Source organism: Camellia sinensis, chromosome 12 (assembly GCF_055761805.1).
Source record: "Camellia sinensis isolate YWXY chromosome 12, ASM5576180v1, whole genome shotgun sequence".
Classification (NCBI taxonomy): Eukaryota; Viridiplantae; Streptophyta; class Magnoliopsida; order Ericales; family Theaceae; genus Camellia; species Camellia sinensis.
Genome location: NC_138972.1, coordinates 149,145,677 through 149,173,116, shown reverse-complemented (window position 1 = coordinate 149,173,116; position 27,440 = coordinate 149,145,677). Strand labels below are relative to the sequence as shown.

General features: G+C 34.5%; 2 protein-coding genes across 3 annotated transcripts; one reads left to right on the top strand and one right to left on the bottom strand.

Moving 5' to 3' along the window:
• The first annotated feature begins 576 nt into the window (after positions 1-576).
• Positions 577-5,124, top strand: LOC114295496 (kinetochore protein NDC80 homolog). The gene is made up of 4 exons (XM_082897712.1): positions 577-1,826; positions 2,664-2,910; positions 4,394-4,540; positions 4,698-5,124. Exons 1-4 carry the CDS (start codon positions 703-705, stop codon positions 4,914-4,916), a joined length of 1,737 nt encoding a protein of 578 aa, XP_082753838.1. The 5' UTR covers positions 577-702; the 3' UTR covers positions 4,917-5,124.
• A 1,108-nt stretch (positions 5,125-6,232) lies between these two features.
• On the bottom strand, positions 6,233-23,332 carry LOC114295503 (mitogen-activated protein kinase kinase kinase 1). Of its 2 annotated transcripts, none has more exons than XM_028239735.2 (9): positions 22,236-23,332; positions 15,674-15,758; positions 15,454-15,516; positions 13,695-13,852; positions 11,586-11,658; positions 11,427-11,486; positions 9,119-9,226; positions 6,664-6,920; positions 6,233-6,525 (listed from the first exon to the last, which is right to left on the bottom strand). In XM_028239735.2, exons 1-8 carry the CDS (start codon positions 23,162-23,164, stop codon positions 6,708-6,710), a joined length of 1,689 nt encoding a protein of 562 aa, XP_028095536.2. In that variant the 5' UTR covers positions 23,165-23,332; the 3' UTR covers positions 6,233-6,525; positions 6,664-6,707. The 2 variants fall into 2 exon arrangements, with proteins under 2 accessions (XP_028095536.2, XP_028095537.2); XM_028239736.2 differs by having other exon boundaries at positions 6,677-6,920; positions 22,236-23,318.
• Between the last annotated feature and the right edge of the window lie 4,108 nt (positions 23,333-27,440).

Here is a 27,440-nt window from a genome sequence, read left to right as displayed (position 1 = left end):
TCACTGAATTTTTATAATATTCAAAACATTTTTGTTTTTAATTTTTAGATATATGTAACATAAAATATACTTAAAAAATATGACATTCGTGAAAAAATATTTAGAAAACTCACTAAATACCAAAAGAAATATAAGAATTTAATATATTTTTTGTATTTTTATATATTTATTGATTTTTTATAAATATTTTATTTTTTAGATACATCTAAAAAAGTAAAAAGATTATTTAAAATTTTGAAAATTTTTACTAAAACAAAAAATATAAAAAATAAAAAACTCAACTTACAAAAAAAATAAATAAATAAACAAATTCAAAAAAGACTAGCCTCTGTTTAGGAAATGGACTTGTTTTTTGACTTTTTTTTGTTTTTTTTAACTATTTTAGTTTGGGCTAAAAAGTTTAGTTTGGAAAGAATTTTTAAAATTTTTTTAACTATTTTTGTGAAATAATAATGAAATAATTATGAATTTAATGTGATATTTTATTTATTATAACTAAAATAATTTATTTTATTTTTTTTAGACTAAAATAGTCGCAAATCAACTTGTCAAACGGAACCTGAATGGCTTGGGAAATATTTCAAAATTTTGGTGGTTTGGGAAACTATTTTGAAAAGAGCGAGGGTAACCCCAAAAAATCGTCACCAGAAAACAGGCGGGAAATTTTAGTGCAGAGAGAGGACCCCATCACAATCTCCAAAAATGAGGGCTGCCGGAACCGGGCGCCGCCGTCTGAAGGACTCCTTCGCACCGGACCGGAAACCACCACCACCACCCACCCCCACCGCCGCCGATCCATGGCAGTTCCACGGCGGCGCTACCACCACCAGTCGCGACTCGGACGCCAGCTTTTGCAGCAGCATCAATCGCTCCGCCTCCGTCCCAATCACCGACCGCAGCTACCAACTCTCCGCCCTCCGAACCATCAACTCCTACCTTTCCTCTCACTCCTCCCAAATCTCCCTCAAACCCCCTCTCCCATCCGCCAAAGACATCACCGAAACCCTAAAATTCGTCATCTCTCGCCTCGAATTCCCTTCGAATAAACTCGAAGAAGATCTCTACGTAGTTCTCAAGCACCTCAATTGTCCGATTAAACTCAACAAGTCCGCTCTCAGAGCCCCTGGTACTCCTCACTCATGGCCCAATCTCCTCGCTGTAATTCACTGGCTTGTTCAAGTCGCAATGTATAACGATCATTTGAACGATTCGTCACAAGTGCGATCGATTTTCGAAGATAATAGTATGTTTATTTATACTATGAATAGTTATTTGCATTTTATTCAAGGCGATGATGATTCCATGGAAATGCTTGATCGGGAGTTTATGGAGAAGTTGCAGTACGAGAGGGAGTCGGTGGAGGAGAGTTTGAAGTTGGTGGAGGCGAATGTTAGGGAATTGGAGGCGAAATTGGAGAGTTTGAGGACTGAGCCGTCTGCGAAGGAATTGCTTGAGAAGGAGAAGTGTGTGTTGGAGGAGGATGTGAAGAAGTTCCACTCGATGATCGAGCAGTTGAATGGGCATATTACGACGGTTGAGAAGGTTTTGGAGGAGAAAGAGAAGGAATTGGAAGCGAAGGTTGGGGAGAACAAGAAGATTTGTGAGGAGAATGAGGAGTTGAAGAAGAGGGTTGATTTGCAGGGGATTAATGCGAGGGATGCGGAGAGGATGAAGAGGGAGTTGCAGGCCGTGGAGAGAGATATCGGGGAAGCTGAGGTTGCAAGGAACACGTGGGAGGAGAAGTGTTGGGATCTAGATGCGACAATTGGGCACAAGTTTAAGGAGCTTGAGGCCCTTTCAATTGAGTGCAACCAAGCCATCAAGAGGTTTTGTTTTTTCTTCTTCATATAGACTATTGTTTTGGTTCAATATGTTTTTAAATGAACTGCAATTATTATTAACAATAAGAATACATGCATATTTGGTGGTATTTGTAGTTCTTTCTTATGGTTGCTGACATTTTTTTTCCTTTTCTGTTTAGGCATATATATGATCAAGTTTTGTTATTTATATCATTAATTAATAGAATAGAAGTTAGAACTATGTGAAAAAGAGTATGAGTAATGAGTGAAGTTTGACAAAAAAAAGTTGTTGCAGGTACATGTGCAACATATGTTTAAAGGTTTATTTTTTGGTTATCTGTCAGTCAACATCTACAGTTATAAAGAAGCCAACTCAAGGTTAAAGTCAAATAACATATTCAGTGTACGATCTTACGGAGAATTTAGATTGCATTTTCTGTAGTTTTGATTAATTTTAAACATTTGAGCAAAGAATAAAAGAAAGAAAGAATTGTTTTCGGGCATTATTTCCTACGCATGTATTTGAGTCACGGTAGCTTCTGTTTTGGCTATGCCTCTTATTTGATATCTGGAAACTAATGGGTCATACCAAACTCAACAATCATTTTTGGTCATATTGTTAGTTTGAAAGAAAAGAAAAACTAACTATCATTTCTAGTCATTTTTGTGCAAAGATTAGGCATATCATTTCCTTTGGAGGATGTTTTAATAGTGAGAAAATCCAATATCCATGACAGAAGCAATATTTTCCTGTTGTTTGCAATTTGTTACATTAAGATACGCTTGCCACTTCATGTAATTCTCCCCAAGTACGATCATTAATGAATCTGACAAGTTGATTTCTTCATTGGAGATTTCCAGGTTAAAGCTTGGAAATGGTTTCCAGTATGTGTTGAGTGGCAAAGGATCCACACCTGCCGAGGTGCTAGGGATTGACTACAAATCAACAGTTAAGCCTGCACTTACCTCCTTTGCTGATGACATAAAGAAAAGCTCAATGGCAAAGTTGGAGGAGTTGATATCTCTTCAGCAACAATCAGTTGAAACTGCTGCAAAGATTGAGCAAAAAAAGAACCGTATAACAGCACTTCAGTCCCGGATTGATGAAGTAAGTGCAGTGCAAATGGGTCTTCACATCATTATTTATATGATAGATAAAATGAATGATGCATTTCTGCATAGTTCCCAATACTTGTGCTTTTACATACTTTAATGTCATCGAAGTGGAGCACATGGGGATTGCCCAGTGGTAGGGAAGCGCTGCACCCCAACTCATCTGGCTGTGGTTTGAACCTCAGTATCATATGTCTGATGTTTCTTGAAGTAGCAAAAAAAATGCCATCAAATGTGTCATAAACTTTTTTCCATTTATGTTCTATGAAAACCTGGGCATGAAAATATTGGCACAATGGAAAATTACGTAACAGTTTTTTTCTTTTCTTTTTTTCTTTTTTTTTTCTATGAAAAAACATGGGTATGAAAATATTGGCCAAACCAAACCAAGCCTTAAGTCCCATCAAATGAGGTCGGCTACATGAATCCTCCTCCACGCGGCTCTATCAAGGGTCATTTTGTTAGTCAAATTAAGTAGATCCATATCTCTATTTGCAACACTAGCCAACATTAATCTAGGCCTTTTCCGGTCCCCTAACATTTTCATCTACCGTTACTGTATCACATCTCTTCACTGGCAAACATGTGGTTGAACTTGATCAAACCTTGACTTCACCAATGCCATTGTATGTCAAAGGTCACGTTAATCAACCATTTTCTTCATGTTATTTCTTTCCTTGAATGATTAGTTTTTGAATTTACACAAACTTTATTCCTTTTGAATGGCCTCCATAGGGCGTTGCAATTCATAGACTCACATTTTGAACTATTTTTGGAAAGAAATCTTAGAAGAACCTAGTAAATTTGAAATCCTGAATGAACTTTGCGACCATTCCCATCTCTTTGTACTCTTAAATTAAGGAATTGCCTACAATCTCTCAGTCACTCTCAACTTTGTTGAGACACCTCAGCCATTTGTGTCATGAAACCATTATTTAGTACTTATTGGCAAGGCATCTCACTAGATTTTAAAGCATAAATTCGTGTAACCATTGCCCGTCTATTTGTAATTTTCTAATGTTTGTGCTTGGGATATATTTTTGAAAAGTCTTGTTTATATTTTCCCTTAGGCACGTGTTAAGAATGCTTAAAAAGATAGTACATTATTTATTACACGCATTTTCGTTCAAAATGTACAATCTTTTTAAGGCCTTGTTTGGCAAAGGCTAAAATTTGGCTTTTTAAAAGTTCACAAAAAGACAAAATAGACTAAAATAGCCAATAAGACAAAATGTCACATCAAATCCATACTCATTTTACTTTTTTTCTCACAAACATCATATCCAACTACAAAAAAAATCCTCTCATCTTTCCAAACACAAATTTTAGCTAACTAAAATAGTCAAAAATTAAAATAGCCTACTAAAAGAGCCAACTTCCGAAACATGGCCAAGCCTATGAACATGTGCCCAACAAAATCCAATTTTGAAGTGTTGTCTGAGGTTGATCCTTCATTGCATTGATGATCAATTTGTCAGGTGGAAGCTCAATTGAACTTATTGAAGAAGGAAACGCAGGACTATACTTCAAGATGTGTAGCAGAAGCTAAAAAGATTTTAGGGGATGTTGAAGCAGACACTCACAAGCTGGATATTGTTGAAAGAGAAGCAGCAGTGTTTTCGGAGGTATGGCCCTGTTTTTTTCCCTTGATTAGACGGTTAAGGTTCTGTATAAAGCTGGATAATCCAAGTGCAAATGAACTTTTCAAAGTAGATAGTTTACAAAGTCAAATATACAGTTCATCCATCACATTCTGATAAACTTTTATATGTTTTCCTGAAGGGTTCCGAACAGAAGTTGCAGGAAGCAATCATACAAGATGAAGAAGAAACCCAGATGTGTGCTCAAGAACTCTTCCAATTGGTTGATTCAGTTTCAAAATACAAAGAGTATATGGCATCAAAAATTTTAGAGATGAAGAGTGCTCTCTCTGAAACGGTTGAATCTGTGTCAGATATGTACAAGGGTTCCTTGAAAGCACAATTTGACACAATCGGCTGACGTATAGTTTTTCCAATGGGTAGGTGAAATTTGTGTCTACATCTCTCTTCTTTTGCCTTGCTTAAAATCCTACCAGTAATTTTTATTTATTTAGCAAAATAGAAGACAAGCTTGTATTTTCTTTTATGTTGACTTCGTCGCAGCTTGTGGCTTTTAATTATCTTATGGAGATAAGACTGATTTTAATATCTATATGATTCTTTTGTCACTAGCAGTTTAATGACTCTGGTTCATTTTGAGAGGGTGGCTTTGTAATGAAGCTAGGGCTACCCTATTAAAACATGAGATGTCATGCTGCTATGCTGGTTGGCTCTGAAAAGCTTAACTATATGTTCGGGTTTAATTATGATACAAAATTAGTGGTTTTGAGTACCATACTCGGAAAAAAAAATTTAGTAAAGTCACGTTGTATGGTAAGTAGGTTAGTTCAATCCTAAGTCACATTATGTGGTAAGAATATGCAATCATATTGTCTGGTAAATGGTAAGTTTTCCTCATTTTTTGTATCCGATTTTAATAATTATAAATTAAATATTGTATTTTTTTTCCTTATCCAAATCTAACAGTTAGAATAGAAGTTAATTTTGGATATGGTACCCAACAACTATATGTTTTTGTAACATAGAAAAATCCCATGTATCTGGTCTTCACTAGCTGGCAATGTAAGGACATTGATTCATGCCTAAAGCATTGCCAAATTTTAATCTGAATTTGATTTTTCTCTAGACACTGATTTCTTGTTGGACGTTGTAGGAAAATGTAATTTTGAATATTTTCATTTATGATTATGATGACTTGATAGCAATGAACAATATGTACGTGAAAATGGACAATTTTTTCATCTAATTGGCCAAAGGACATGGTAAAAAATCTGCATATTTTTTTGAGGACTCAAAAAATCCGCATTTCAACATGAACAGGACTGGTTTAAAATCTCAATTTAACTTGAGTCTGCTCTGAGTAGGACTACAGTTAGTCTGATTAAATTGTTTGATTATCATAGTTCTATTATTGTCATGCTTATGCAATTCAACAAGATTTCAAACATGTCGAGCCATAAATGTTAACAGGGAAACGAAAATACTGGTGGATTTGCTAGCAGGACTTGGCATGTGCCACACGAGGTTGTGTTTGTGCATAGGCTGGCCCACAAATCTCAGACCATGACACCTATCCTAAAGTCTCTGCCTCGGAGAACAACATTTAAATCTGTTCCAATTGCGGCCGAAAATCACAGAACAATAAGCATAATCAAAATTATGAAATAGATGATTTTTGGTAGTCATGCATGAAACGGAGAACATGTACCAGCTCAATTGGCAACACTTACTTTGGCTTTGGATAACTCATATACAGTGTTGATCAAATATATACAAGTACTCATAACAAACAAGAACACTATTGCTGAAAAAAATATGGAAAAAGGACAAGAAAAGAACAAAAGAAAGAGAAAAAAAATTGAAATTCCATGTCAAGTAGACAACAATGAAAGTGTGATGTTTAACATTGTAAGAACTGCTCGTTTATACAAAATCAGTTGAGCTGATCAAATATCCCACGGATGCTAACAACATGCCTGACCACATTTGTGTTTCCATATAGACGACGCCTGCATAGTAAAATACAAGTAATTAGAAAAAAAAAATAAATAAATAATTGACAAGAACTACTATGTTAAAAACAAATTTAAATGGCAGGACAAAGAATGCGAAACAGTGTGAAACTAAAGCAAAATGAATGTTTTTACCTCAAAATCTTACATCTTCAATCGCCAAAGGTTGATCAAAGTTTTTAAGCCCTTGTGCCATTGTAGTAGGGAGATGCAGGGCTTAAGAAAGTTGACAGTGGCCTCTTCACGAATGGATGGTTCAATAGTTCAGCAGCAGTAGGCCGATAATTCGGGTTAACTTTCAAGCACCTGAAGATAAAATCTTGGGCATCGCTTGATAACGAATTAGGAATAGGAGGAGGTTCACCCTTGCCAATTCTAAACAGTGCTGCCATCTGTCATCAAATACGAATATACATCGTTAAAACTCCTTACTGAAATACGAATATACATCCTTACAACTTCCAATTGAACATCAGAGACAAATTCAAATTGCCAAAATAAAACAGCCCCCATTAAAAGAAGAAATATTTTTTGTCCCATCAGGAGAACAAAAAACCCCACCCCAAAACAAAACAAAACATTTCAAGTCATTTGAGACGAATTTCAGCACAAGACAATGTCCTTAAAAAAGTTTCAATAATGTCATTTTCAAAACTTACAAAAAAATTTGGTGAAGAATCCTCTTTCCATTTTGTTAATATTCATATTTTTTGTCCTTGCTTTTGTGGAATGACTCAAGTCTAAAAGATGGACACATGCTATCAGTGATTTAAGAAATGAATGGTATCAAAATGGCATATAAAGGCAGCCCAAACTACGGACACATGAAGAGAACTGAAATATCTTGCTGAAGCAGGAAAAAAATACAATTATAGAAAAGCTGAAGGTACAAAATCAAATATAATACAAAGCAGAGTCTTTGAACTGTCACTACTTAACTCAAGAGTACACAACTAAAAATAGTACAAAGCATGCTTTCTGATTTGTCACTATATACTTTCTTTATCTACCTCATAGGAAAGCATTCTGTCCTTGTGATTCCAGAAAAATCATGCATTCCCTGAATTGCACTAGCAGCTATTGGGCATTATGAATGTGCAAAACACTACAGTGATTTCACCTGGATTTTCTAATTCCGATTCAGTAGCACTCCTTTCATTGCTTTCAAGTAGTATTACTTGGTTCATTGTTGCATTTTAAGGTAGACCCCCAGATATAAGTAAACATAGTTTTGTATTAACCAAAAAATCTGCTACATCCATAACTTGTTATGATGACATACAATTGATACACATAGCATTTCTATTTTCTTGATACACAATTGATTTATTTACCATAAGAGAGCAGTTCTTGCAGAGTCTAAGCAAGAAATCAAAGATACAATCTAATCACAGTTGGGCTGTGCTCTGCTAAATCAAAGACTCTGCTGTGCTCTTCGGATTTGTTAAAATGGAAAACAAAAACAAAACACAAATTTACTTTAATATGGTTAGCAACTACAAAAAGAAAAATAATAAAGAAACACAAAAAACTTTATAATAATGATAAATGTCAATAACCAAATACAAAAATAATAAAGAGATCTAAGATGAAAGGAACGGTGATAGATTTTACGTCTTACAGTTTCAGAATTCAAACAACGGAAAAAGAAACAGCTAATCCTACAAATTGTTAAAACAATAATCATCAAAGCTGCTGGCTGGATATATGATCAAGGGTACTATCAACTAAGAGGCGTGAATACCAACACAAATAAAACATGACATGGACATGGAAATGGAAATCTTAAAGTCAAGACAAGAACACAACGGGAACACAAAAACAAATAAATCTATACTTTCATATATACATATGAAATATAAAATTAAAAAAAAATCTTTTTTTTTTTCAAAATAGTTAGAAATCAATTTCCACGTTGTATATGTTCAAAAAAAAAGTTTGAATCAACATTACTACTATCTATTTTAAAAAATTTTATTTCCAAACAAATTGGAAGTTCAAGTCTTTGGAGTCCTTAAAATTTAAAAACCTAGAGGCGGCGATATTAATAGGTATAAATTCACATTATTTTCATTTTAATCATTGACTCCCAAGTTATATTTCTTTAACCTTGCAATGTGTTTGAAGTTTATCAAAGCGATGCACATGTGTCCCCCAAGTGTCTAAAGAGTAATAGGTTCTAAAAAGAGCAAAGAGGTAATAAGACATGAGCGTGTCCTATACGTGCCAGACATGTCCACCGAGTGTGACAAGTGTCACTGTTCAACATCCAACGAGAACACAACACCTTTTAAGGGTATCTACATGGATAATGTTTTTTTAAATTCATATTGATGTTGATGGTTAGTTAACTCAAATCAAAAGGAACTAATAATGACATTGCAGGATCATAATTTAAGCAGTAAGGGCTGAATCTATCTTATTTAACCAATCATATCATTTGCTCATCAAGCGTCACAAGCAATGTCGCAAAACAACAGCTGTGAACAACATTCCAATTTCTTGGACTTCTTTTATTTAGAATGTACAAGAAACCAAAACTAGTACAACATAAAAATGAATGGTGAATTCAAAGTAGATATCATCATACCCCTTCCAAGTGAGAGTAAGGAATTTCACGGGTTAACATCTCTAACACAGTGCATCCAAGACTCCATATATCTGCTGCAAGCCCATATCCGTCCTTCTGATTAACAACCTGAAATGCATAACTAATTGCGTCATTTAAAGGTCTAACAGAATAAGAATCAGGGAAGCATTCTATGGTCCATCATATGCATGTAACATGTAAAGGTTTTCCTCCTCGGAAAACTAAAAACATATATAATTGCAAAATCAAAGTTTTCAAACTAAGAATATCAACTAATAAGTTATTATTTCTAAAAATAAAGCAACAAATGAGTGGAACAACAGACTTGAGAAAAATGCAACAATGTCAGTTTGTACTTGTAGTGGCAGAAAACAACAAAATCATTAGGAATTTAGAAGTTGATATTTAGTTTGTCTGGAGGGGAAATGTTAGGGGTTGTTTGGGATGATCTAAATAAGTGCACTTTTTGACTTTTTATGAAATATGGGTTGGGTTTGGGTCGGGTTTGAAATGATGTGTTAGAGAGGTGATGTGACTTAAATAAGATGATGCGACTTAAATAAGATAATGACTTTTTAACTTTTTGTCTTTTTCAAGACATGCCAAACTTGGCCTTAGTCACGTGAGTTTTTTGTGGAATTATAAGTATATCAATTACCTAATAATCAATAGCTTGTGGGTACAAGGCACAGGCATATGGAATTGGTTACTCTGTCAGTTTTTTGGTCAAAACATTGATCATTGTATCAATCTATAGATTGTTAAGAGCAAGGTTTAAATAGATTTCAACAATACACGAATGAAAACTATATTTATCAGTAATCATCATGTACCTTCTTTTCGTAAACTATTAAAAGTAAATGAATCGACATTGCCTTATGTCCCGTTAATCAACAATATCTCACAAAAAGACGTTCATTTTGCCTTTTATTGCGTATCAATTCAAGTACAAATTAGAAATAAAAACTTTTTTTTTGTAATATTTTATAACAGTCAGCAGGAAAAAAGTAGCACTCATATCATATTATGAAATATAAAAAACAAATTAGTCGGAAACATCATCTATGCATCCTTCTACGTGTATGATCTACTGTTGTTTTTCCTTAAAAGTGAGGCAATAACTTATTCCAGATTTCAGGGGAAAAAGTAAATGTAGACAGGAATTATTATTACTACGATTACTGCTCTTTCTGAGTTTTATATAGGTAGACAAAAAGCTTGTATGACTAGTTAATAGAACATAGTTTATATGTAATTAGTACAGATGTGGTAGGGGTTTGGGTTGGTAGTTCTGCACTGTAACAGTTTGGCACTGTAGCAGAGGACAAATACATATAGCATGCAGCAAGAAGATTTGTGAAAGATCATTATCCTTTACACAGGTCATGACATGCTAAAGTTGGTCTGAATCCAGTCCACTCCTACCAACATGGACATTCGCCAGACCAACACCGGACAAGGGACTTTTTTTCTCTTTCCCTATCTTTTGTGTTCGCCATTTTAAGTATTGTTAATCAATACTTTTAAACCACTTAATAAAATTCTTAAATTAAAATACAAATTTCAACTTCTCCTTTTAACATAATAGAGTGTGCAAAAGATTCACAACAATAGGTGAACAATTTGTGTAGCTCCAAAGTACCGCATGGCATTGTTCACATGGTGTTCTTAATAATGACATAGCAAAAATTTTATCAGTAATGCTAACTTACGTTGGTTAGGTACTTAAGAAACAATGATGACTTTGAGTAATTATCATGTATTTCAAGAATATTATGTTCGTAGTGAACGCATAATATGGTGTGGAAAATAAGGTATATAGTGAATAAATTACAAAAACAGGCACAAGTGGTGTACCAGAGGTATGTGGTAATTTCTGATAATAATTCTATGTAAGGGAGTATTAATCAGAGTGACATCCAGACACCCTGTGCATGTGATAAAAAAAATATATAAAATAACTGCCTCACATTTCAATAAAAAAAAATCTTTTGTGTTCTTCACTGGGGAATCCCTAAACCAAACATACACATACACCCAAAAAAAAAAAAAAAAAAAAAAAAACGAAAGAAGAAGAAAGTAACAAAGAATTCCAATCTGGAAAAGAAGAAAGATCAAATTTGCATATTAGAGATAGCTACAAATTAGTACTTACCAACTAGACCGGTGAAACACTAGGATAATTAATATATAAAATGAACATTGTCCAACCATTCATAGAGAGAGTTATTATACCGACAAGCTAATATAGTTAAAACACCACCAAAAAAACAAAGACACTTTAGATTTTAGAAGAACACAGGCAAACCTCTGGGGCCATCCAGAATGCAGTGCCTTTGCAAGATTTGACATCATTCAGTTTAGTGGCCTGGTAAGATACACAGATAATAGTTATGTGGTTTAAAATCTAACATCAATAAGAAAAGAAGAAAAAAAACAGAGACCATGTTCTGCTGAAGAAAGTAACCTTTGCCAATCCAAAATCCGCAAGTTTTACAGATCCACTGGCATCCACCAATATATTAGCACATTTGATATCCCTTGAAGAAGAGAAAGAAATAGAAAGTCTTAGAACAATGGAAATCTACAATAGCATACTCTAAGATTGAGATTTCCAGTACGCCTATCATGTTAGTCAGATAGCGGTATTTTGAGCTTCAAAGCGAATCAATAAAAAGTCCTTGATTTACACATGATACCTTACATATGCATACATACCTTAAAAAATCAGTTGTTTTTCAATTAGCTTTCTATGCACCACCACCCCAAATAGACACTCACAACACACACAAATAGATGCTTCCTTATTTATTGAGGAAAATTTCTGAGTGACAATCTTCCTGTCTGGAGGATAAAGAAAGATATTTCTTACTATTTCCAGCATCTGTTCTACCTATAGCTGCTGACTCTTTCCAGGACACACACACAAACACACAGAGAGAGAGAGAGAGAGAGAGAGAGAGAATGTAAGGACGGTGTCCTTGAATTGATTTTTAAGAATCTGCTCACCTATTTATGATTTCTCTCATTTCTATATTCTTCTTTTTTCACTTAAAAAAAATTCAAATCCCAATTACAAAATCTAAATTTATTTGTCTCCAACTCAAGACTTTGAATTTAATATTAAATTTTCTCCAATGTCTTGTCTTATCAACAAGCACCATCATCTATGCAGTAAAGATATTGGTATGAAGACCCTTACTGAAAATGACAAAAACACATAAGTTAACCAATTTAATTCAACAAACTGATTGCCAAGTTCCCTTGTGTGTAGGCTATAAACTAGCATCCTAATGAGTGCTAAGGAAATAGTAGAAGCTCCACTTGTGGCCAAAGGCCATGCATAGATATCCAGTTGATGTACAAAGTCAACTATTCTGAATCCTTCTGTTCACCTGCTCGTCTTAATTCTATTCATAAAATTTTTATGGGAGATGGGACTATGTCGAAAGGGTAGGCTTTATTTTTTTTTTGATAATTAAAACCAGATTTTATTAAAACCGCATCAAGATGATGCAAACCAATACAGAAAAGCCTTCCCCAATTTGGGGAAAACAACCCATAAACAAAGCTAATCAATCACATCTTCTAGAAAATCCAAAAAAACAAATAAGTCTAGATCAACCTTCCTCTCCAACCAACTATACATAACTACTAAAAGACGATTTTGTAACCAAACAACCCCATGAGCATTGTGTAAGAAAGTACGCCGATTCCGCTCCAACCAAACAAGCCACATCAAACAAAACGGCGCCAACGCCCAAACTCGCCGCCGACGGCGCCCAAACCTAACACCCCGCCACGCCCAAAGCATATCCACCACCCCTTTAGGTTGAACCCAAACAATTCCAAAAAGAGAACAAATAAAACCCCACAACTGAGAAGCCACCAAACAATGAAGAAACAAATGATCCACTGACTCTGCAGCGCGACAACACATGCAACACCGATTCACTAAAACATGACCACGCCACATTAAGTTGTCCAAAGTAAGATTCCGGCCTAAAGCAGCCGTCCACATAAAGAGAACCACCTTAGACGGAACACCCGGTAGCCAAACACTATTCCAAGGAAAAGCAAAACCATCATCCCCCACCAAACATTTATAGAAAGATGCAACTGAAAACCACCTCTTAGCCCCCACCCCAGTCCACTCCATAACATCTTGGCCCCTCCCATTTACTCCCAAACCATATAACACAGACCACAACTCTGGGTAGGCTTATGACCAGTTGAAAAGCTGATTTTTTTTTAAAAACAATTCTGGGTTACATCATGCTTTGTAGGAGGAGGAAAAAAAGGACAGGTTTTCCTTCTAGATAGCGAAGATGCACTTGATCAGCATAGTTTATGCATATGATCCAAATTCATTTTTTTAATAAATAATATCTATGATCGAACTTCATGGCAGAAAGAAATAATAGAAATCAAAAGCTTTAAAAAATGTGAAATTTGTGAAGATAAAAAAGAAGGCAACTAGAAAGGCCACTGAGAAAAAGGAAAAGATAGAACAAGTAAACAAGAATTAACTACAACAAAAATAACCAAAGAATTACTAAAAAGATCATTTAATCACCTGTGAACCACATTTCGCGAGTGAAGATAATTCAGACCATTCAAAATTTGCCTCGTGTACAGAGAGACTTGAGGATCCCGCAGATGATACTTTTGGTAGAGACTTGCAAGTGAACCTTTGGTTACGAGCTCAAGGAAGATATAGAGTTTGCTATCAACCTGGAAAGACCATTTATATATGGAAACAAAGGGAGAATATGAAGTCCACTACCTATAATCTAGGAAGAGAGCTAGAACAAGAATAACCAAAAGTAGAATAAATGAAACATATTTCTTTCTGGCCATAGAACAATGTTTAAAAAACTATTTCTTGATACTGGTATAATGTCAGCTTGAAGAACCAATAATCAGCTTATATTATCAGCCTATATGGAATAAGAATTGTAATTGAACTATGTGATCAAAGTCTTAAAAAAGGAAAGTAAAACAAAGTTAAAGGAAAGCAAAGGAAAATGTCAAGTATATATAAGTTGATAAACAAAGTGATGTAGGACGCAATAGAAAGAAAGAGAAGAGAGAGAAGAAGGAGAAGAGGGCCAAAGCCCAAAGCACGAACGACCACAGCATAAAACACTCAAAGTCTCATTATTCAAAGCTAAAAATTAGATAAAAAAGACCCAATATTTATAGGCATGAAATCCTAATTAAAATAGGAAAGAGGTTCCTATTATTATTTGGAAACTAAATCCTAATAAAATTAAGAAACTAAATATTAATAAAATTCCTAACATAACTTTAATTAAATAACTAAATACATCATTTGGGTAATGTAAACGCTTGCAATAGTATGCCATGAGTGCAATCACCCTAGTAGGGTTGTGCCCAGTCCACCCCTCCCAGAATCCTCAATTATCAAGGACCAGCACAAGCGATTGGGGACTGAACACTCGTGGAGCATCCAAATAGACCATAATCACTTATTTCGTATAATGTGGTTTGATGAGAGCACAAACAAGAAGTGGGTAAAAAGTGAATATACACCAAACATTGGGACAAAATAGAGAAATTCACCCTTAATTTAGCAATCTAATTCTCAAACTAAGAAGCACGAACACGGACACTCCAATGTGATAATTCTGAAAAAAAATGCAAAGCACAAATTTTATTTTTTTTTATGTTGTATATACAATATTTCATTCAAAGATAATATGAAAGCGCAACATAACACTCATTCAAAAAGTTTGAAAGAGTGATTAATAGGTATAAATGTACATTATTTTTATTTTATCATTGAATCTCAAGTTTTTTTTTTTTTTTTTTTTGTCACGTGTTTCATAAGTGTCTAAGAGATGGACACATGTGTCTCCCATGTGTGTCAGTCCATAAAATTTTTAAAACATAGGAAACGTTTGGTTGAGTGTCCAGCACATATCGGGGAGTGTTCAACACAAGAAGTGCGTGCTTCTTAGTGGTTAAGCATACGAAATGTTTTTCACACGCTACAATGGTGGAGAAATTATGCCAGTGACCGTACACTGCCAACATTTCATGGTTGCAACAAAGAACTTAATATTAAGCCATAAAATATGGAAGTTTATTTCTTTTTGTCCAGATTGAATCTTCTTAGAATTTGTCTCCTCTTGTTTTATTTATAAATTGTTGACACGGTCAAGAAATACAGAATTTCATGACAAAAGCATCTTTTTGAGTGTATAATCAACAAAGAACATGGTAATACGAAGCACATATCCAAGAAGATTCCATAGCAAATGGGTAGAGGAGGTAAACAAAGAAGCCCACTCATATTATAAAAGCCATACCTTGTCTGTGCCAAGATATTGAACTATATTCTCGTGTTCAAACTGGCTTAGAAGTGAAATCTCCTGAACCAATTAGCATGAAATAAGAAAAGGACAACAAGCAACAAAAATCAGCAATGAAATAGTTTTTTTTTTTTAATCAAAGCAATGAAATGGTTTTGTACCTGCATGTACATACACCACATGCAAAAACTATTATAACATGACAAGTTTGCATTACCTGTTCAAGTTGTAAAATGCTTTGCTTGCCCTGGCTTCCTTGATCAAGTAAAGAAACCTCCTTCACAGCAAAAAAGAAGCCATCACTGCAGAAAATATAAGATTAATATGAGAGGTACAGAAACATGGATAGGTGGGAATCTGAGGGAAAAAGAAAAAGGCCAGTTATACAATAGAAGAAAAAGAAACACATGGAAAAGAGAGAAGATCTCCTACTGTGAGACGAGGAAGAAAGAGATAAAATCAAACTATAACAGAAGCCAAAATGTCATTTAGAAAAGCAAAGCAGGTCTGGCTCTATTATAAAGCAAGTGTAGAAGGCCCCAAATTAAATATATGTTTTTATATAGCCAATAAAAATAATAAAGTTTCTACAAAAAAATAAAAATAAAAAATCACAAGACCTTAGGACCCTCAACAGAGACGTATGAAAGTTATCTAACTTTATCAAAGGCCCTACAAAGGACTTCAAAAACTTTGGACTATATCCTCTAGCCTAAAATTAATTACGTCAATAATCTTTCCTTTCAAAATTAGAATAAGTCCCCTAATTTTGTTGAGACCCCAGGTTTTCACCCTCTAACCTTTCAAGATCCTACCAAAAGAAAATTTACTTGTCTATAGGCCCAGCAAAATAATAAACCCTCTTTGTCCTAAGACCTAGCACAAAGTTAAAAAATAAACTGATAAGACCTACAAAAAAAGCAAAATTAAAAATTTCCTTATCCAAAGGCCATCAAAATAAAACGATTTTTATCCTTAGGCCCTTAATAATAAATGATGAATAAGACATTCTTTGCTCAACGGTCTGGCAATGGAAAAAAATAAATTCTCAACTAAAAGACTTAGAAAATATGAGGAAGAAGAACTCCGAAAATATGAGGAAGAAGGAATATATTTCTGTTATATTCAAAACTTCTTATTTTACAAGACCAAATGACACTCCTTATATAGGAGATATTACAAACATCATTATAACCCATTATATGCCACTTACATATTATATATTACCACTATCTACCACTATCATATTATATACATGCCACTATCTACCACCAACACCACTATCATATTCTATACATGCCACTATCTAACACCAACACCACTATCATATGCCACTATCTTATTATATGCATTAACACAAATTTCCAGCACTCCCCCTCAAGCTGGTTTGAAGATATCTTCCATAGCCAGCTTGCTAGTCAGCTTATCAAATTGCTTCTTGTGTAGTCCCTTCGTTAGCACATCAGCTAATTGTTCACCTGTTGGAAGGTAGGTCATACAGATTATGCCAGCATTGATTTTCTCCTTGATGAAATGTTTATCCACTTCTATATGTTTTGTGCGATCATGTAGAACTGGATTATGAGCTATAGATATAGCTGCTTTGTTGTCACAATAGGCCTTCATAGGTGTCGGGTGAGAAAGCTTTAATTCTTCAAGAATTCTTTTAATCCACATTACTTCACAGATTCCATGGGCAACAGCTCTGAACTCTGCTTCTGCACTACTTCTAGCTACCACATTCTGTTTTTTACTCCGCCATGTAACTAGGTTCCCACCTACAAAGGAGCAGTATCTGGATGTTGATCTCCTGTCTGTAACACTTCCTGCCCAGTCTGCATCTGTGTATACTTCAACTTGAAGATGTCCATGTTTCTTGAACAGTAAGCCTCTCCCTGGAGTTCCTTTCAAATATCTTAAGATCTTATAAACGGCCTTAAAGTGCTCTGCCCCTGGTGAGTGCATGAACTGACTTACCATGCTGACTGCAAAGGCAATATCAGGCCGCGTATGAGACAAGTAAATCAATTTCCCGACAAGTCGCTGATATTGTTCCCTCTCTTTGACTTCTTCAGCCTTAGCAGCTTGTAACTTCAAGTTAGGCTCGATCGGAGTCTCCACCATCTTACAACCAAGCATACCTGTTTCTCCAAGGAGATCAAGAACATATTTTCTCTGATTAACGAATATACCTTCCTTGGATCTTGCAAATTCCATTCCAAGGAAATACTTGAGGGCTCCCAGATCCTTAATGTGAAATTCTTTTGCGAGTTTCTCTTTGAGGGCTGCTAACTCTGCTTCATCATTACCAGTTAAAATGATGTCATCAACATAAACAATCAAAATTGCAATTTTACTGTTTTTTGAATGTTTATAAAATATTGTGTGATCTGCTTGACTCTGCGAGAAGCCACAACTGATAACTGCCTTCCCAAAGTGTTCAAACCATGCTCTTGGTGATTGTTTGAGTCCGTATAATGACTTGTTCAATCTGCATACTCTGTCGCTTCCAAGTCTCTGCTCAAATCCCGGCGGTAGGCTCATGAACACCTCCTCTTCAAGATCACCATTGAGAAATGCATTTTTAATGTCAAGTTGATGTAGAGGCCAATCTGAATTTACTGCAAGAGATAACAGTACTCTGATGGAATTTATTTTAGCAACAGGAGCAAACGTCTCCTGATAGTCGATCCCATAAGTTTGAGTGAAGCCTTTAGCCACCAGTCTCGCCTTGTATCTCTCAACGCTTTCATCTGCGTTACATTTTATCGTAAACACCCATTTACACCCAACTGTTTTCTTGTCTTTTGGTAGATCAACTATCTCCCAAGTACCACTTTTCCTTAAAGCATTCATCTCCTCCATGACTGCTAATTTCCAATTCGGATCATCCAATGCTTCCTGTATATTCCTTGGAACAAACAAGTGTGAAATCCTAGATGTGAAAGCTCTATGGTTTTTAGACAGTCTTTGATAGGAAAGGTAATTTGCAATAGGATGTTTAATGCAATTTCGGACACCTTTCCTAATTGCTATAGGAACATCAAGGTCGGAAATAGAAGGAATAGGATTACCTAAAATTTCGATGCCAGAACTCGGGTGGACATTCGGGTCATTAGGATGGACATTCGGGTCATTATTCCTCAGATGAAATCGCTTCCTAGTATAAACCTGAAGCTCAGGATTTAGATCATTTTGTAGTACTTCTCCCCCTAAACAAGAATCTTCTTGACTAGGCACCATAGAACTTGGTTCTCCTAAGTGATCATTATCAGACAGATGTGATTTTTGTGTAGGATAAATGACATTGGGGAGCGGGATAGAAATATCCCAAAAACGGTCTTCTACTCCACTTGTCTCCCCCTAAAGAGAAGTGTTGGGGAAATAGGATTTTGTTTCCACAAATGACACATCCATACTCACATGAAATTTCTTGGTTTGAGGATCGAAACACTTATACCCCTTTTTGTTTGAGGAATAACCCAAAAAAACACATTTTATAGCACGGGGGTCAAGTTTTGAACGAAATTGACTAGGAACATGAACATAGGCAGTACATCCAAAAACTTTGGCGGGTAAATCAGAAAACAACCTCGTGTCAGGAAAAAAAGTTTTGAGACAATCGAAAGGTGTTTTGTATGTTAACACCTTTGTAGGCATCCTGTTTATCAAATAAGAGGCTGTTAAAATTGCTTCACCCCATAAATATTTAGGAACATGCATGTAAAACATTATAGCATGTGCTACTTCAAGTAGATGTTTATTTTTTCGTTCTGCAATGCCATTTTGTTGAGGGGTATCCCGACATGTAGATTGATGAAAAATCCCCTTTTTTTCCAAAAACTCACCCAACTGCTCATTGAAATATTCTGTTCCATTATCAGAATGTAAAATACCAATTTTGGTTTGAAATTGGTTTTCAATCATATTGTAAAAATTTGTGAATAAATTTTTCACGTCAGATTTTTTATTCATCAAATAAATCCAACATAAGCGGGTATGGTCATCAATAAATGTAACAAACCATCTTTTACCAGAAAGAGTAGTGATTTTAGAAGGGCCCCAAACATCACTATGAATCAAATAAAAAGGTTTGGAAGCCTGGTAAGGTTTTGGCAAATAAGTAGAGCGATGAAATTTTGCAAAAATGCAACTTTCACAATGAAAAGAAGAACAATCAATCCCTTTAAATAATTCTGGAAATAAATGTTTCAGATAAAGAAAACTAGGATGTCCTAGCCTATAGTGCCATAGCATTATTTTTTCTCGAACAGAGATTGAACTAGTACTATTAAAGCTCTGAGCTTTTTTATTACTAACAGGTACTTCATCAAAGTAGTAAAGACCTTCAAGCATCCTAGCACGCCCAATCATCATCCCCGAGTTCTGGTCCTGAAATTCACAATGGGATTCAAAAAATGTAACACGACAATTAGAATCCTTAGATAGTTTACTGACAGACAAAAGGTTACAGGCTAAGTTGGGGACGTGAAGAACAGCATTGAGATTAATTTTCTCAGTTAGTTTAATAAATCCTTTTCCTGCAATAGGTGAAAAACTACCATCGGCTATTCTGATTTTGTCATGACCAGAACAAGGGAAATAGGTACTAAATAAATGGGAAAAACTAGTCATGTGATCGGAGGCACCGGAATCTATGATCCACGGAGAGAAGTTTAGGCAAGAGAAGGCTTTAGGATTTCTACCTGTTTGTGCCAACAAAACACTAGGAGTACCGGATGAGGAGTTGGATTTTATCAGCTTTAAGAGTTGATCAATCTGCTCTTTGTTGAAGGGACCTGAATCGGCATCATTAGCGGTAGGAAAGCCACGATTCTTCTCTCCTTGTTTGCTGCTTTTCCAGTTGACAGGTTTGCCATGGATCTTCCAACACGTTTCGCGTGTATGGCGAGGCTTGTTGCAAAAATCACACCAGACCCGTGGCTTATCATCAAACCTGCGCTGGTAATTTGCAGCCTTGTTGGCCGCAGCATCGCTAATTAAAGCAGAAATTTCAATTGATTCACCAGTACCTTTTTTCTTAAGCATGACGCTCCTTCGGCTCTCTTCCCTTCTGACTTCGGCAAATACTTCGCCAATGGATGGGAGAGGAGGTCTGCCAATAATTCTTCCTCGCACTTCATCAAACTCAATGTTGAGGCCGGCAAGAAACTTGTAAATACGGCTGTCTTCCACAGTTTTCTTGTGGTGGTTGCAGTCGTCAACCGATTTCCATTCGTATGTGTTGAAGATGTCAAGATCCTGCCACAACCTTTTCAACGAATTGAAATATTTGGTGACGGAATCATCTCCTTGACGAATCTCTCCCAACTTCAAAGTTAATTCGAAAACTTGAGATTGATTTCCTAGGTCAGAATACATCTGACTAACATTATCCCACAATTCTTGTGCAGTAGGATAGCACATGTAATTAGAGCTTATATCCTCCTCCATGGAATTGACCAACCATGTCATAACCATGGAATTTTCAGCGTCCCAACTATCGAACAGCGGATCATTAACAGCAGGAGCCTTCTTGTCACCAGTGATGTAACCGATCTTTCCTTACCCACGGATATACATCCGGACAGATTGTGACCAGCGGAGAAAATTATCACCATTTAGGCGGATGGTGGTGATTTGGACAGAGTGAGAGTTTGACATTTTCACCGGAATGGCAGCGGCAGGGGTTGAAGTGGTTTCGGACGTGACTTCCGACATGGCTATGACGGTTTTAGGGCTGCTGTGTTTTTTGTAGCTCTGATACCAACTTAGAAAATATGAGGAAGAAGAACTCCGAAAATATGAGGAAGAAGGAATATATTTCTGTTATATTCAAAACTTCTTATTTTACAAGACCAAATGACACTCCTTATATAGGAGATATTACAAACATCATTATAACCCATTATATGCCACTTACATATTATATATTACCACTATCTACCACTATCATATTATATACATGCCACTATCTACCACCAACACCACTATCATATGCCACTATCTTATTATATGCATTAACACAAATTTCCAGCAAAAAGCCCAACAAATAAAAAAATCTTTGTTAAAATGTCCTCAATGGTAAAGACAATAAAACTATCTTAATTACATTACAAGAATAAATATGCAATAAAAAAATAAATTTTACAACATATACCAAATATTATTTAAATTAACGTTTAAGTATAAAATCCACTTTTGAGATTTTGCTTTATGCCCCTAAGAATGTTGGGCCAGGCCCGAGGAGATGGAAAAATGTCAGAAGTGAGTCTGTATGTAGAGTAAATGTGATCCTTTAAAACTTCTGCCTCCAAATTGCCAGCTTATTCATTAAAAAGAATCCACTATAGAAAATTGATAGGTTCACTTGTTCCGTTCACAGCCTACGGAATGCCAAAAGTTAGACACATATTGACACCAATCACTTTAGTCTCAGGTTTCAGATAGAGCAGCCATTAAAATACAGTTTGGAACAAAATAACTTCTAACTGTCCAACTACGGTGCAGCCAAAGACTGGCCTTAACCATTTTGTTTAGACAATTGTATAATTATAATGAATACATAGAGGCCGTTTTCCAGGTTACCACTGCTTCTTCGATTCACTCGTTACAATTTCTAGTACTCATCATCCAAGAATAAAAAAAATGTCAAGGTCTCTTCACTTGAAAAGCAATATCTAACTTGTAGACAAGAACAACTGTTATAATTAATCATAACTGGCACATCAATTGGGGAAGATATAAACAAGATTGAAGTATTATTAGAGAATACTTACTCAGTGAAGCCTTCGTACACCGTTCCGAAGGACCCGCTTCCGAGACATTCACCCTTCTGCCAAGACTTGATGTTGCGCTTAAAGCTTCCATTAGGCGAAATAGAATAGAGGGGTTCCATATTCATGCGAAAGGAATCATCATCCTTGTCATCGTTTGATGTATCTGAACAAGATTCAGAATCAACACTAGTATCTCTTAAACACGCCTTGTCCTTATCTTGTTTCCCCCCAATTCGTTCATCAATTTCTTCGTCTCCAACTCCGGAACTCAAATCTTCAACCCGAATTGAACTAACATTATCCATAACAGACGGTGACATTGGTGGCTGCGGAGGATCAAGTACTGGTGGTCGAACACCTTTAATTCCACATCCACCGTTCCTAGTAGATCTAACACTAACCGAATTCTTAACAATATTCACATACTCGTCACTTTGCCTAACCCTAGCTTCAATAATCTTAGCTGAATTCAAACCATTCTTCAACCGATCACCACTAACCCCAACCTTAGCTTCAAAAACACCTGACAAACCATCCTCCTCACCCGATCCAACCCCAAACTTGTCGGAATTCTGATGATTTCGAAACCTAGAGCTCGTAAAATGATCGAAAGAAGAGCGAGAAGAGCGAGACTTGCGAGCCTCCCAAGCAGCCGTGGGAATCGCAAAATCTTCGATTCCAGAAAGCCCTAGAGATCGGCAGATCCGATCGAACTCGCCGTCGGTGGTTCCTTGGATTCGGAAGCTAGTTCCGTCGACGGCGAGTGGAGGGGGAAGATCGAGCGACCGAGTCCGGAGACGAGACTGGCCTTCAAACGAAGACGAAGACGGCGACGGAGATAGAGAAGCGTCGTAGTCGATGTTCTTGATTGCGTTGCGTCGATCGAGCCTCTTCTGCTGATTCTTCTTCGTGTTCATCATCATCATCATCTCGATCGTTGTCTCTGAAACTCTCTCACTTCGTACACATACGTGTTCAAGGATTCTAAAGAGAGAGAGAGAGAGTACGGAGTGTGAAGTGGGCTGGTGAACAGTGAGCTGAACACTGTTTATGTGTCGAGTCAATGCTGAGTTGAAAAGATAGTTGGAGAATTGACAGGGAGTGAAACTGGCCAGTAGAATAGAGTAGTGGTTACACGTGGCGGCACATAAGATAATGGTGACTGGTCAGGCGCGCCAAATTAGAAACTGGCCTCTATTACATTACACTACACTACAGTGGCACAAGTTGATAAATAAAAATAAATAATATTATAAATATATTGTCCAAATAATAAGAGTAAATTTAAATATTATTTACATATTTTAATAATAATTTTTTATTTTAGATTAAATAAATTTTTTGCGTGACATAACATAAATGTTTTGACACCAAATTTAACTTTTACTTAATAATATATATATATAATAAAACTTTTTATTATGGGGAATTTACATGTTTGATATCTCTTCAAAAATTAATTACAATTTTATAAAAAAAATTATTTAATTTGATTTTTTATATTTATAATATTTTTTTACTAATTTAAAAATGTTTTTTTCAATCTTCACTGATATAAAATTACCCTTTCTACTAATGGAATGAAATGTGAAATTATTTATAATGTTTTTATATATTTTAATAAATTTGTTACTTTTTTGTTTTTTTTTTATTCTAACAATAATATTGAAGATTATTTTTAATATTTTTCTTACTAAATTATCAATTACTCATATATTAGACAAGATATATTTAAAAAAATATTTACTCATTACTAAGACGTGTGAGCTCCACATATCACTCTTTAACTCTATTCATTTTGGTTGGTTTCATTTTTTTAAAAATACTTTTTAAAAAATTCATTTTTTTTTTTGTTTTCAGTGTTTTTTTATTTTTACTTAATTTTTTTGATATTTTAAATATTTTTTTTTTTACTTTTTAGATATACCTAATATAAATATACCTAAAAAGTAAAAAAATTATGAAAAAAATATTTTAAAAATTCCCTAAATATCAAAAATACGAAAAAGAAAATACGAGAATTCTGTACATTTTTTTTAATATTTTTATGTATTTATTAATTTTTTAAAATATTTTTCACAAATTTTTTATTTTTTATATACATTTAAGTAAGATACATCTAAAAAAATAAAAAATATATTTAAAATTTTAAAAATATTTCCTAAAATACAAAATTAAAAAACTCAATTTTCAATCTTTTCTATCTATCTATCTTTATAAATGGCGTAGGGTGTGTGACTCTGCTTATTTCTCATGAACGAAGTAGGCAATCAATGAAGACTTTTCGTAAAGTTTAAGAGATGACTTGACCATAAATAATTACATTATCATTCTTCTTGTTTTCACTTTTTTGTCATTTTCTCTTCGTTTCTCTATGGCTTGGGAGTATGCTTAGGCAATCATAATAGGTTAAAAAAATATATATTAAAATAAAAAAACTTCAAAAATAAACGCTAATTCAGGCTAAAAATATTAAGTAACAAACTAATGAACAACTCAATAAAAGCTTCTTTTTAAAGGAAAAAGCTTCGGACCCCAGTGGGGTACTAGGGGTCACGTGTGATTGGTTCAAAAAAAAAAATTGTTATTATTATTTTTTTAATATTTTCTGTCAACCCCATGCTGTCACGTCATTGGGAGTGCGACCCCCACTGGGGGTCGGAAGCACGGCTCCTTTTTAAATATTCAACCCATTGCTATATTCAAGATAGTCACTGTAATATTTTCATGTCAACTAAAAAGTTATACAATACATTGAATAAGAAGAGTATTGTTTGATATTTCCGGATCTATAATATTTTGAAAAAAGTAAAAAAATAATGACAATTTTAATGTTGGTGATAATAAAAAACTAAGAAATAAAATCATTTATGCTTGATTGATTGACATTGGCAGAATCATTATAAATAATATGAATAAGCTCCATTAAAAATAAATCTTTTTATAAAAAAAAAAAAAAAAAAAGAAAGTAAGAGAAGAAGGTCTCAAAATGAGAACTTCCCTTTTGCAAACTTCCCTTTCACTTGAAATGATGACTTCTTTTTTCCCAAAACATTATCATCGTCAACTAAATTAGTAAACTATATTAAATCAATTATAAATAAGGCAAAATGGTTAAACCCTTCAGTTATTGATTTTTCCGAAAATGGATAAGGAGGAAAAGGTAACATGGAAAGGAAAAAGATAACTCAAAGGATTGTGAAACTTTGCTTTATGATTGAGAAGTGAAGTGCCTTTGTCATTTTCACTTATTATTACTATTTTTGCTCGTGATTTCAAACATTTATAATACCAACTAATTCATTCGGGGTGTCTTAATGAAGGGGTAAGGTGAACCTTAAATTTTGATCCCAAAAGTTGACTCGTCATGGTTCCAAATATTATAGTACTCTTCAAACCTCAATAAGTACGGCTAGCCTAAGTTTATCGAGAATCTGTAAAATCTAACAAATGAATGCAACCTCACATATGAGTGAGGGACCACACCTCATTGTGAATTGTTGATAATTTAGTAATACTAAGCCTTCGTTTGGGAAGTGGGTTGGCTTTTTGACTTTTTAGCTATTTTAGCCTGGGCTATTTTAGCCTGGTTTGGAAAGGGCTTTTTGGCTTTTTGACTTTTTTAGTTTTTTTTGTGAGAGAGGATTGTAATGATTATGGGTTGGATTTGATGTTTTGTTTTTTGTGGCTAAAATAGCCTATTTTGTTTTTTGTGGCTATTTTAGCCAAAAAAGCCTGGCTTTTTGCTTGCCAAACGGAGGCTAAGGATCGTTAGCATTTTTTAAGCCAAAATACCACCGGCAACAATAAATGATTACCTACATTTTTCATACAGAAATTAATATTTACTTGATTTATAATTTAACCCATCTCTATTATATCTTTTTTTGCGATCTTGATTTTTCGTAAGTCTTTATTTATTAATTATTATTATGATCCTATTTTATTTTTAACTCTATTTATTGTGTGGTTATATGTGAATTTAATGTGTTGTTTAATTAATTTAATGTAGTAGATAATTATATATAATTAATATGAATATTTATATATTTTATAGATAAAAAAAAGTATTTTATATATTGATAAAATATATATCATATTTGTGTATATTGTATTTAGTTATATGTGTAAGATATAAATATAATAGCCAATTAGATATAATATACTAGACCTAGGTTTAATCACTTTTTGTGGAAGAATTTTTAACAGTAGCCGCGGGGGGAGAGAGAGAGAGTGTGTGTGATCAATCCTTGAGAAACTGAGAGAGAACAAAGATATGGTAGGAAAGAAGAGCGGAGGAAAAAAATAAAAGGGGTTTGGGTTTTATTTTGGTGGCTCTATTAATTCTCTAAGTGATTCTTTGATCTTCAAAAATAATTGTGAGTACAAAATCCACTTCCCTTGATTTATGTTTAATTCATTATTTTTATTTATTTGATGTTAGTTTGATCTTGTATTTACATAAATACGATAGAGTGATTTTAATTATTTTGATTAGTTGTGTATGTCAGGTTTAGGGTTTTTATATGTATTTATTTTATGGTTATAATCACACTCATGGTTATATGAAATTAAAATAAACTTATAATCCATAAATAAATTCCTTATACTCCACCATGATTTCATGGATTATTGTTTTATTTGAGTGTTGATGAGAAAAAGTGTATAAAAATAAAAAAAAATAAAAAAAGTGAGGATTATGAGATTCATGTAAATGTCTTAGGCTTGGCATTGTTATATTTGTTCTCATGAATAGATGAGAGATTGTGTAAATATATATACTGTTGTCTCGTTCTCATGAGTAGACGAGTACTTTGATTTACGCACGTATGTATATGTTAACCATCCAGGGAGTGTGTGTCAAACTCGGGACGATATCCCCGTGCAAGTTTGGTTTCGGAGCCGTGTTAGGTATACAGGAGGCACATAGGATATATGCGTAGGCCGGAAGTGAAGGGCCGAAGTGGTGGAATTAAGGTACAAATAATTAAATATGAACTTATTGGTATAGTTTGAATTGTTTTGATTTGTACATCTTGAAAAATAGTAAACGACCTTGATGAATTATGAAATTTGGGCAGAGAAATGTATATGTAATTCTAGGCAACTTTTGTATTTTAACTTTGTATTAAAAAGATTGATTAGAATTTGTAATCGGATGATCTTGGTTATAATAGTTTTTATTTATTCAAGCAATACAGATTT

Excerpts from the sequence above, each read along its gene's own strand:
- LOC114295496 (XM_082897712.1), top strand. The coding sequence starts at position 703 with ATGAGGGCTGCCGGAACCGGGCGCCGCCGTCTGAAGGACTCCTTCGCA. Across the intron at positions 1,827-2,663 it reads TGCAACCAAGCCATCAAGAG|GTTAAAGCTTGGAAATGGTT; the intron begins GTTTTGTTTTTT and ends GGAGATTTCCAG. Across the intron at positions 2,911-4,393 it reads TTCAGTCCCGGATTGATGAA|GTGGAAGCTCAATTGAACTT; the intron begins GTAAGTGCAGTG and ends TCAATTTGTCAG.
- LOC114295503 (XM_028239735.2), bottom strand. The coding sequence starts at position 23,164 with ATGATGATGATGATGAACACGAAGAAGAATCAGCAGAAGAGGCTCGAT. Across the intron at positions 15,517-15,673 it reads GCATTTTACAACTTGAACAG|GAGATTTCACTTCTAAGCCA; the intron begins GTAATGCAAACT and ends TAATTGGTTCAG. Across the intron at positions 11,487-11,585 it reads CGGATTTTGGATTGGCAAAG|GCCACTAAACTGAATGATGT; the intron begins GTTACTTTCTTC and ends GTATCTTACCAG.